General features: G+C 41.6%; 1 protein-coding gene across 2 annotated transcripts in view; it reads left to right on the top strand.

The window, feature by feature from the left end:
* Window positions 1–6,924, top strand: part of SLC8B1 (solute carrier family 8 member B1) — a 127,537-nt gene extending 120,613 nt beyond the window's left edge. For both annotated transcript variants that reach the window (XM_073630206.1, XM_073630196.1), the window contains 2 exons: window positions 1,551–1,615; window positions 6,119–6,924. In XM_073630206.1, the coding sequence (XP_073486307.1) occupies window positions 1,551–1,615; window positions 6,119–6,313 (260 nt within the window). In that variant the 3' untranslated portion in view covers window positions 6,314–6,924. The remainder of the gene's footprint in view (window positions 1–1,550; window positions 1,616–6,118) is intronic.
* Window positions 6,925–12,350: the final 5,426 nt, after the last annotated feature.

The following is a 12,350-nucleotide window of genomic DNA, read 5'->3' as shown; positions in this document are numbered from 1 at the left end:
CGGCCCAGTAAGGAAGAGGGCAGAAGATGGATGCGGCCACTAGCGGGGACACAGCGGGCTTCGTTTGCAGGTAAGTGGCACATAATGGGCTAGTATGCGATGCATACTAGCCCATCATGCTTTTACTTTGCAGGATAAAAGTGTTTCCTTAACGGGAGTGTGTCATAACACGGCAGGTGTGTCTAATTACCACCCACAGAGGAGTCAACTACACTGCATTAGGCTGGCCATACATGGTCGAATTTCGAAAGAATTTTCTTCTGAAAATCAGAAAATTTGTGCATTTTGTGATCCGATGGTGCCACCATTGATTTCGAAATTCGACCAACCAAGCCTTCAATTTCACCTCCTGTTGCTACAGAAAAGAATTTTCGTGGCTGGGAATCTTCTTTTCTTTCCGGGAATTTTCTTTTCTTGCACATGCGCACTTCTTTTTCGATTACATTTCTTGCATGATTCTCCCATCATTGATTAGAAAATTGTTAGTTTTTTAAAAATTTCCAACGTCCGATTACTCAAACTCGATGGCCACACAAAAATCGGCTGTTGCTGCAGCCCACTAATGGTGCGAAATACGAACGAAAATTCTTAGATAAGATTTTCGAAAGAAAATTCTTTCGAAATTCGACCCATGTATGGCCTGAATCGCCTGAGGTACCCGGTGTACTGGGACCCAGCTGTGTACCAGCCAGATCGGATGCAATCTAATATGCTCATTACATCAGTATTTACTCACTGTGATTCTCAGCTGACTATGTGGCTTGAAACGGTAAAATGTTTAAACATCAGTGTTGATTAGCCTAGTGTGTGGATTGAGGTACCTACAACAGCAATGTGTAGACATTTTAGTCCCAATCACGGTATAAAGTAAGGCCTTGGACTACCATGGTTGCCCCCATTCTTTGAAGGTCTACACTGCTTATATGGGAACGATCATGCATATTGTGGATTGTTATTTCCCTGGGAAACCTTACGCTGAGGTGCTCATCACATCTGCCCAATGAGATTCAGGGTGCAGCGCTCCATGGGATTGGTCCCCAATTAGCTGGCCAAGTGTTAGAGTGCAGGTGCATACATAGGGGCAACATCTGGGGAGTCTATTTTGTGGTAGTGGTTCTGGCTGTGCTGTTCCAGCTCCTCTGGGAGGTTTTAGGTGGGATCACTGGGGGCTGGGTAATAGTGGGGGTGGGTACATAGGGAATTTCAGGGGGTCAATATTTTAGAGGTGGGTTGGGCCCTGAAAATAGAGGGTGACGGTATTATAGAGGGAGACTGCAGCATATGGAGTTGGCCACATTGTTCCACATGCACACCGCTATGCTGTTTTATTCAATAAATTCAACTTGAGAGCAAGCCTTTGGGTGTTTAGTTAATTCCCTGGAGTGTGAGAGAGATTGCAATTAAATAGTATAATCTTCAAATTATCATTATATACCACTGTGTTTGATAAAACCTGTGTAAATAGTGTGCTTTATCTTCAAGCTAATCACTGCTTTCAGAGAGCTGGTAAGTTTATTTTTTATTTTTTCCCTTCCTTAACTGGACTACAGATGTGTTAATTGGAGTTGGTCTAGGCTGTTTGCTGCAGATGGGCCCATCAAAGACTGTGTTACAGGTGAGTTGTGATTCAGAGATTCCGAGATTTGCTGTAGTCCTTTTTTTCATTTTATTTGTACTGTATTTTGTTTTGTGTACCTTTACCAATAAACTATGGCTGTATATATGAACATAAATTGCAGCTGCATTACTTTTTAGTAACATGCACAAATCCAGAATATTGCTGCACTCCTTGGTTTCTTTATTAAAGCATTAAATGACATCACGGGTATGACAGGATCATTTAAAGCGGTAGTAAACCTCAGCAATTTTTTTTTTTTTTTTAAACTCTGCAAAATAAAGATATAATGTGCATACTAGCACATTATGAAATAGTTACCTTAGAACGAAGCCCTACAGCACTGCGCTGTCAGCTGTAACTGTCGCTTCCACCTTCACCTGGTCCTCCTTTAGGGTTTGCGTGCTCCGAACGTCTGATTGGTGGCGCTGCAGTGACGTCACGCGCCGGAGTCACAGACCGTCGCTCGGAGCTCTGAAGGGAGCTCTGAAGGGATTGTATACCGTTCCTTCAGAGCTCGTGCGCCGGTGACATCACTGGCTGTATGAAGAGTGAATATCTTCTAAATCGTGCAAGTTTAGGAGATATTCATAGTCCCCACAGGTAAGCCTTATTATAGGCTAACCTGTAGCTACAAGTTTACAGAAAGGGTTTACTTCCACTTTAGTGTTCCTGTAATACCTATGATGTCATTTTATTGCTTTGATAAAGAAACCAAAGAGTGCAGCAATATTCCGGATTTGTGCATGTTCCTGAATCTCACAGATGAGCTGTGCAGCGCCCTGGGTACCAGTTCACAACTTGTGAGAGTCGGTCACTCACCTAGAGTGGCATTACTTTGGGTTTACTGTTCCGCGTTACTCTTTGGTTTACCTAAACTTTTTTTACTTTGTACTCCTGGGAAATCCCAAATTTAAGGCCCTGTTCACACTTGTGCATTTTCTTCCACGTCTGCCGTCATACTTCAGTGCAAGACAATGCAAATCATTCCCTATGGTGCCCATTAACATCAATACAACATATGGTGCAGTGCGATTTTAGAAAAGGAGCAGGTGCTTCTTTTTAGTACAGCGTAGTGCAATTTTGGCCCCACAGACTTCAATGGGAGCGCATGAAAAGTGCATTTACATGCTATTTTGGTGCATTTTTACCAGGGTTTTGTGCTTAAAACCTTCTACAAAAAAATCACAAACGCATCAGAACATGTTTACAAACATGTTACAAAAATGCACTGAAAAACACATTATTATGCAGCAGCACTAGTGTGAACCTAGGCTTATAGTACCACCTGTTATGTATCCAGGACTGGAAGTGAAGGGAAACATTCCTAAATGGACAGTGATAGAGGAAAGAAAAAACTGACAGATTCTAACTTTGTCCAGAACTAAAAGGCCCTTCTCATTAAATCACCCTTCTCACTAAATACACAATATACAATCAGATTGCATAGTGTATGGCCATGTTTATACACCTAAAATTACTAGTTGCGCTTTCAGTGCCATTAATTTGTTAATGGTGCACCAAACACAGAAGCAAACACGCATTTTGCTATGTGAAAAAACGAGTGACAAATGCTGCAAAACGCACAGTAAAAAATCCGCAACCTACAAAACGCCAAAATGTCCCATTAACCACATGTAGTGCAGCCAATTGAAATCAACAGGCTGCCCTATGCGTGTCACAGGAAAAACGAGACGCAAAATGTGCACGATGTGAATGGGGCCTGAAAGTGAAATTGGTGCGATAACACAAGAACATTGAGGCTCCATTCACATCTGTGCGTTTCCTTGCATTTCAGAAATGCGCTGCACCAAAAATCGCAGTAAAAAACGCACTAAGCTCCACTCTCTAAAAAAAAAAAGTTCCGAAGCTTCTTTGGGGTGATTGCTATGTGTAGGGCAACCCATTCAGGTGGATGAGCTGCCCTATGTGTTTTGAGTGAAAATGCTCCAAAACGCCTTCCCCCTAGCAAAAATGCTAGAATGTGAGTTCCCGCTATGCAGAGATGTGAAAGGGGCTGAGAAATGAGAAAGTGTTTCTACCCACTCCCTGGATTAGGACAAGAAAAGTAAGTGACTGTAGATTTTATGGATAGCTTTGATATTTTTGTAAAAAAAGTACATGAATGCTATATTGGTGCACAGGGGAGCTGGAATTTAGAAAAAAAAATAAAGTGTACAAAGGTGAACTTACCCTTTAAGGGGAATGTATAGTCTTCAATATTTTTTAGATGAACGTGTAAAAGAGATTGGCTTGATGCAAATAAGCTTCTCAGTTTGTGTTATTGTTTTATATATATATATACTGTATCTTATTTTAATGTATAGTGTGTGTTTATAAGTGTATGTATGTGTATAGTACTCGCAAAAAAAATAGTCAAATAAAAAATGTCTTGAGATATATTAGGCAAAAACCTAAAATATGTGCTTACTGAAAATACATTATACTTTTATTTGCCCATCTATGTAAACCTTCTCTTTGCTGGTAATTTGGCTGCTATAAGAGTCTCCCAAGAGTTACTGGCATGGGTTTTAAATGGCAGGGAAGGAAGCTGCATTAGGACATACATTTTGCCTTCAAATGATCCTTATAATTGTCCCTGGGCAAGATGGGCTGTGGCCAACTTCAGATATGGGCAATTCCATATTGAGCCAAGAAGGTGTCTTACGTGGCCCCCATCTGGCTATTTGTTGGTTGGTTTAGAGACACAGAAATGGTTACATGGTATAAAACGTGCCAAACTTCTTTAAAGAGTAACTCCACTTTTGTTGAGGAAAAAAAAAACATTCCGCCTCTGGGTGATCTTTGTGCATTGCAAGGACTTTAACAAATGTGATCTTTGTACATTGCAAGGACTTTAACAAACTCTTACCTTTTGTTCTGAAGGAATATCTGTTTGTATGTGTCCATGTACAAAGTGAATCTGTATGGGGGTGGTTTTCTAATTATCAGTCAACTGTAATGAGGAAAGTGGCAGGGTCTGCATCCTCTTAGACGTGATTTCCCTTTGAGAGTACCGTGTTTCCCGGGAAGGGGAAGACCTACTGCAATATTCAGGGAGGGCTGCAATACCCAGAAAAAAAGCCCTAGTTTAAAGTGGTTGTAAACTGCTAGAATCCTCTCTATTACAGTAGTATATAATGTAAAAGGTGTGTGTTTCTGTAACCTAATTGAGTCAAATACCCTCGGTACAGCAGCGCTCGGCTGATCTCCTGCTGCTCTTATCCTCTTCTCCCAGCTGTCAGTGGAGGATTACGCCCCCCTCCCCCTCTGCAGTGCTCGGAGCGGGGAAGAGAGCCCAGGTGGGCCATGCAAGCACCAAGCGGCGCTCAGCTGATCTCCTGCTGCTCTCCTCCTCTCCCAGTTGTCCGCGGGGGATCTCGGGGCCCCCCTCCCTCTGCAGTGCTCGGAGGGGGGAAGACCACTCAGGCGATTTATGGAAGCGCTGCACAGCGCTATAAGAGGGTATTTGACACAATTAGATTACAGAAACACACACCTTTTACATTATATACTACTGTAATAGAGAGAATTCTAGCAGTTTACAACCACTTTTACTATGTTCACACTGGGGATTCCTGACAGGCAGGGAGGGAGAGGCGGAGAGAAGACAGCACATTAAATGGCAAGCCCTACCCAAAAAATAAGCCCTACTGTGTTTTTGGTTGCCAAAATTAATATAAGACACAGGCTTATTTTCGGGGTAAACAAAAAAAATAAAAAGCAAATTTTTGTTGCAGGCCATGGTCAAAATCTGACTTGTGTCTTAGTGCAGACTTCTGGGGAAATCAGTAAGCCAATCACACAAGCAGGAAATTACATTTTCAGGGGGTGTTGTGTACACCATCTGCGTACAGAACACGTCTAGGTAGACATATTTTACTGCATTTTACAGAAAATTACAGCGCTGCAGATTGAAAAGCAAAGGTCATTTGTAATAACGTTTAATTACAATATGACTTTTGTCACAATTATATATACTATATTATTTTGTTTATTTACTAATTTTGTTCCCACAAAAGTGGAGTTAACCTCTAAATCAGTGGTTTCAACTCCTGTCCTCAGGGCCCACTAACAGGCCAGATTTTAAGTATTACCTTGGGGAGATGCAGACTAGAATACTGCTATCACTGAGCAGCAAATGATATCATCTGTGATGGATTTCAGTTATCTTGCAAACCTGGCCTGTTAGTGGGTCCTGAGGGCAGGAGTTGAGAACCACTGGTCTAAATGGTAATACCATATTATTTACTTTATAGTGGATTTCGACAGCATATGACACACCATGAGAGCGTACAGTTAAATAAATTCTGCAAGGGTTTTCCCATATCATTAATAGTCTTGCTGCTATCTCAGGCTGGTGCTAAACAAATGTCAGCTGGAATTTGCTTATAGTTTGCCAAAGCTCAGATTCTTCTTTGCACTATAATTTTACACACACACACAACCCACCAAAGCAAAGGTAAACAAGCCATTCTAATGTTCTTCCTATTTGTTTTTCAGTTAGATGCACATGGTCTTTTGATGTGGATATTGGCTGGAGGTCTTGGAATTAGCCTGGTGTTTTCACTGGTTTTCGTAACCGTGCAGTGCTTCCATCTTCGTCGTGTTTATGGAATTGCCTTACTTGTACTTTATGTTGTATTTCTAATTGTAGCATTATTAACAGAGTTTGGAATAATCAAAGAGGAATCCTAATGCCAAAAGGGAAAAAAAAGGTCATAAAACCAATATGCTGCGTTGAAGCGCCATTCTTCCACAATTTCTTAAGGTCATCCTCTGGAATGGCTGCATCACTATCTCAGGTTTTTTGGTTTTTTAGGCTGCATTTTATTTTTTTAAGCACAAAATTAAGAATGATTTTACAATGTGTTTATTTAAAAGGGAAAAACGTGTGTTTTAATTATTAAGTATTTTTTTAACAAAGCATTTTCACTTAAATTGTTCACCTTTTGCAAAAAAGAATGAAAAGTTGGACTAACATCGTACACCCTCAACCAACACCCGTCACAACCCCCCCCCCCCCTTTCCCAGTTCTCGCAATGCCAGTGCCCATGCAACCAGAACGCTGGACTGGCTGTATGGGCACTGACATCTCACCATCTCCAGGGGTTTAAGTACAGTAAGGACCAGAGGGGATGGGGAGGGTGTACGGTGTGTGTGTTCACCTTTTCATTTTTTATGAAAAGGTGAACTAATGCTTTAAGTTGGCAGAACCGCTAATGAACTTGTGGTCTACCAGTTTATTCATGTGAATGAAGGTTTATTTTATAGACTTATTTTTAAATAAAGCTGTTACTTGAACATAATACTTCTTGCCTGAGTTTATTATCTGAAAGTAGTTTGAAGCATTTCTAAACCTAAAACCAAAAATGCATTGCTTTAGTTTGTCCCTTAAATATACAATTGGAAAGGTTTTGGATTATTTGTTTGATGTTACCAGAAATCTTGTGAGCTGATAACTTCCGTGTAATCTGCCTGTTCTCAGATATCTTTGAAGACTACAAAACCACACTCCTCTGTTATTTAGAACAGGAAAGGAGTTGGGTTCCCTAGTCCTCTCTCCATAGTTTCTGTTCTGATACTGTACAAAGAATGAGGAATGTCAGGCTAGGACTGAAAGTGTTTTACTGGCTGGATGTCCAGGCAAAAATAAAGGTTGTTTTTGGAATTGCATATGCTTTAAATTATCACCTTTTTTCTGTATCAATTGACATTTAAAATCAAGCTGACTGTAGGAGTGCCTGGAAAGTAGTCACTGGTAGCTGTATTAACTTGCCTATTGAAGACTAACTCTCTAGGCATACTTTGCTACTGTATCTAGAGGAGGATCCATATACTTTCCATGCAGATCATGCATGGGTCCCTTATGACAGGTCCCTTTATGATGGGTCCCTACAGACATCATTGGACTGACCATAAGATAGATATGTTGTACAAATATGTGTTTGCATTAGCCGATCTATGAAGAATGTAATAAAGATTTCTCTGTTCCTTTTAAATTCAATTTATGTGCAATTCAGAAGTTGCACATAAACACTAACCATGAGTGAAAGAAAAGTTTTTGTGTTATCATTCATATTCTCAGAAAAATGGCCAAGAAATCATAAGTTTACATACCCTGGCAGAATGTATGATTTCTTGGCCATTTTTCAGAGAATATGAATGATAACACAAAAACATTTCTTTCACTCATGGTTAGTGTTTGGCTGAAGCCATTTATTATCAATCAACTGTGTTTACTCTATTTAAATTATAATCACAACAGAAACTACCCAAATCACCGTAATCAAAAGCTTACATACCCTGGTGATTTTGGCCTGATAACATGCACACAAGTTGACACAAAGGGGTTTGAATGGCTATTAAAGGTAACCATCCTCACCTGTGATCTGTTTGCTTGTAATTAGTGTGTGGGTATAAAAGGTCAATGAGTTTCTGGATTCCTGACAGACCCTTGCATCTTTCATCCAGTGCTGCTGGATTCTGAGTCATGGGGAAAGCAAAAGAGTTGTCAAAGGATCTGTGGGAAAAGGTAGTTGAACTGTATAAAACAGGAAAGGGATATAAAAAGATATCCAAGGAATTGAAAATGCCAATCAGCAGTGTTCAAACTCTAATCAAGAAGTGAAAAATGAGGGTTCTGTTGAAACCAAACTACGGTCAGGTAGACCAACTAAAATTTCAGCCACAACTGCCAGGAAATTTGTTTGGGATGCAAAGAAAAACCCACAAATAACTTCAGGTGAAATACAGGACTCTGAAAACATGTGGTGTGGCTGTTTCAAGATGTACAATAAGGAGGCACTTGAAGAAAGATGGGCTGGATGGTCGAGTTGCCAGAAGAACGCCATTACTACGCAAATACCACCAAGTATCCCGCTTACAATACGCCAAACAGCACAGAGACAAGCCCCAAACCTTACGGCACAAAGTCATTTGGAGTGATGAGACCAAAATTTAGCTTTTTGGCCACAACCATAAACGCTACATTTGGAGAGGAGTCAACAAGGCCCATAATGAAAGGTACACCATTCCTACTGTGAAACACGGAGGTGGATCGCTGATGTTTTGGGGATGTGTGCACTACAAAAGCACAGGAAATTTGGTCAAAATTGATGGCAAGATGAATGCAGTATGTTATCAAAAAATACTGGAGGAACATTTGCATTCATCAGCCAGGAAACTCCGCATGGGACGTACTTGGACATTCCAACATGACAATGATCCAAAACACAAGGTCAAGTCGACCTGTCATTGGCTACAGCAGAATAAAGTGAAAGTTCTGGAGTGGCCATCCCAGTCTCCTGACCTCAATATCATTGAGCCACTCTGGAGAGATCTCAAATGTGCAGTTTATGCAAGACAGCCCAAGAATTTACAGGAACTGGAGGCCTTTTGCCAAGAGGAATGGGTAGCTTTACCATCTGAGAAGATAAAGAGCCTCATCCACAAATGCCACAAAAGACTTCAAGCTGTCATTGATGTTAAAGGGGGCAATACACGGTATTAAGAACTGGGGTATGTAAACTTTTGATTAGGGTAATTTCGGTGCTTTCTGTTGTGATTATGATTTAAAAAGAGTAAACACAGTTGATTGATAATAAATGGCTTCAGCCAAACACTAACCGTGAGTGAAAGAAAAGTTATTGAATATAACATAATCAATGCAAAAACAGATTTTTTTTTATCCAAAGTGACAAAATTGGTTATTTGTAAAATTCATATAAACATAAAATCCATGATGAATCATAAGTGAATAAAGCGCTTTGTACTCCTAAGTATCCTAAGTGCTACAGTGCTATAAGTGCTCCTTAAAGGAGTTGTAAAGGCAGAAGGTTTTTATTTCATCTTAATGCATTCTATGCATTAGGATAAAAAACATTCTGTTTGTAGCAGCTTCCCCAGCACCTTCTAATTACTTTCCCTGAGCCCCATCTCTCTCCAGCGATGACCACGAGCGTCTTGGCCATCCGGGACTCTCCTCCCGATTGGCTAAGACACAGCAGCGGCGCCATTGACTCCCACGGCTGTCAGTCAGTTAGCCAATCAGTGGAGAGAGGGGGCCGGGTCGGGGCTCCATGTCTGAATGGACACATGGAGCTGTGACTCTGCTCGGGTGCCCCCATAGCAAGCTGCTGGCTTTGGGTGCACTCGACAGGAGGAAGGGGCCAGGAGCAGCGAAGAGGGACACAAGAAGAGGAGGATCCAGGCTGCTCTGTGCAAAACCAACTGCACAGAGGAGGGAAGTATAACATGTTTGCTATTTTTATTTTATTTTTTAAAACAAGACTTTACAATCACTTTAAGTTAAAAGGGCCCCTTACCAGACCGAGATGATCTCGAATTGGAGATCAAATGCGCTTTTGTACCCCAAAGTAAAAGTCGGTACTCTCACTGCCAGATCCCCGGATAACTTGATGGAATGTGATGGTATAATCCTCACATGAAACCAGCATGCCACATCCTTTACTCCAAATCAAATACATTTTTATTCTAAAAGGTATTGCACTTACGTAAAGTTGAATAAAAACAAACTATCCACAAAAATAGTGCCGCAGAAGCCAGCTGACACGCCAGTACACGATGACGTCACACTAACTCTGCCCTTATTGGCTGATCTATTCCATGTCCAAGAAGACTCAAGCAGGGTTGTATTGAGAAAAGCCTACAGATGTAAAAACATTCCCTGATACAACCATAAATGTCCAGAATGGGTGAATGTTCTCTAATGTCTGTTGGTACATGTAGTGCAAGTCCTTTCCTAACCAATCCATTTAGTGTATATCTGGTCAGGTGACCCCTACTCAGTAGATAGTTGAGTCTGATTGGTTGATAAATCTATTCCAAGGAGATTGTAGAAATCAGATTGTAATCTATGGCAAACTTCATATGGGAAGGGGATAAATAATCTGAGGGAGAGAGGACGGAAAGGACCTCAGCAATGAGAAGGGAGGTGACACACCATAAATTACACTAGTGGTGTCCTCTTCCTTTTACTATATAGCTGTTAACATCTACTACACATGTTGCTACAAATCCAAATGTGTCGGTGAATAGTGAGAGTGGCTTCACGGATGTGCCTCCCTCACTGTCTAGGATGCTGTTGGCTGCTGCTGAGCTGTGTTTACAAGATGTCTTGTACATTATAGGTGAGCTTTCCATAGGTTATAATGTACCCCATTTAGGAGTGTCAACAGTGGCGGTCTGTCCATTAGGGGCGCGTGGGTGCCGCCCCCCTATCCATGCATCCGGCCCCCTGATCTACATACAGGGCGCCAGACCATGGATTCCAGTGTGGGTTTTTTTTGTTTTTTTTGAAGCACGTGATTAGGGCCAGAGGCTCTAATAGGCTTCAAAAAAGAGTAAGTATATGCATTTTTTTTTTACACGTTAAGAGACCCGTTTCCCAATTGGCAGAAAGAAGAAGCAATCCTATTGGCCTGGAGAGAGGAGACGCACGGCCGAACACTGGCCAGCTCCATGTCCCACATTTCGGACTCTGACTTGGACTCTCTGCTGTCCCCAGCCGGCTCGGAGGGCCGAGGATTGCTCAGGGGCCCCGGGATCTCCAAGAACGGATGGCAGGACCATGGATGAGAGGTTCCCCACCTGTATCCAGAAGGCCATGTCCCAGGTACAGTAGGGCACAACTGGTGCCCATGCCGGTCCAGGGCTCTGGCTCCCTCAAAGGCAAGCCTCATGTCAAGAGATGAGGCGAAGCCCAACCCACAAGCTCCCGCTGCTTCCAGCACTCCCCGGCTCGGACAGGGGAGATCGGGGGAAGGGGTTGGGATGGCGTTGGTTTGCTCCCCCCCCAATAATTGAGCACCAGCCGCCACTGGTCAGTTAGATATGTAAAGCCCGCAATCAACACATGTTTGGGATGTGCCTGTGTGTACAAAAGCTTTTAAAGGAAAGCACAAAACAGAGAGACTGGCACGAATAAACTCTTCAGTAAAGTTATCTAGCTGTCCTATTTCACCACCCTTGGTTGGTGACCTGTCATTAGTATGCATTTAGGAACTTTTGCAACCTGCATGCTTGTTCTGGAGGAGAATCAAAAAATATAAGAAACCGTGAGTAAGAATAACAGCCACTTAACTGATGCATTTAGAGAAAGGACAAAAATGTCAGCCCCTGTATCTTTTTCTAGCTGTTTTTTTTTAACGAACCAACACTGCCTAGGTCGATGAAAAATAAGACCAGCGAGGAGTCCTGATACACTGATATAAGCAGTAATGTCATTTTGCTGCTAATCTCGGTTCTATGATATACAGCTAAATTAGCTAAGTCTGCATTTGTGAACACCAGGATTTGGGGCTTCTATAAAACAAATACCAACCCAAGTTTAAAATTGAATTCCAGCTTAAATATAAAGCAGAACTTTACCCATAACAACATCATTAAAAAATATTGTTCTTTTGCAAGAAACATACATTCCACACATTTGTTGCCAAAATGAGTGTGTGCTGTAAATTGCCTCCAATACTGTTACTATTTCTTCTTGCCGGAGGCTGCCATTTTGCTGAAGCCCAGAGTCTTGTGCAGCATTAAATCTTTAGGCTGTCAGCAGATCGGCCTCTACAAATTCAGCACAGTGCCTAAAAATCGAGAGCAACTGAGCATGTGCAGTGCAGGATGAGACAGTATATTACTGGATTTTAAACAACATAGGCACTTGTTTTTAATGTGTTACATAACTATACCTGCAAAAGGAACCATCCTGACATTA

The sequence above is a fragment of the Aquarana catesbeiana genome, linkage group LG01 (assembly GCF_042186555.1).
Source record: "Aquarana catesbeiana isolate 2022-GZ linkage group LG01, ASM4218655v1, whole genome shotgun sequence".
In the NCBI taxonomy this organism is placed as follows: Eukaryota; Metazoa; Chordata; class Amphibia; order Anura; family Ranidae; genus Aquarana; species Aquarana catesbeiana.
Note: the sequence above shows the minus strand (reverse complement) of the source record. Positions and strands in the feature narration are given on the sequence as shown.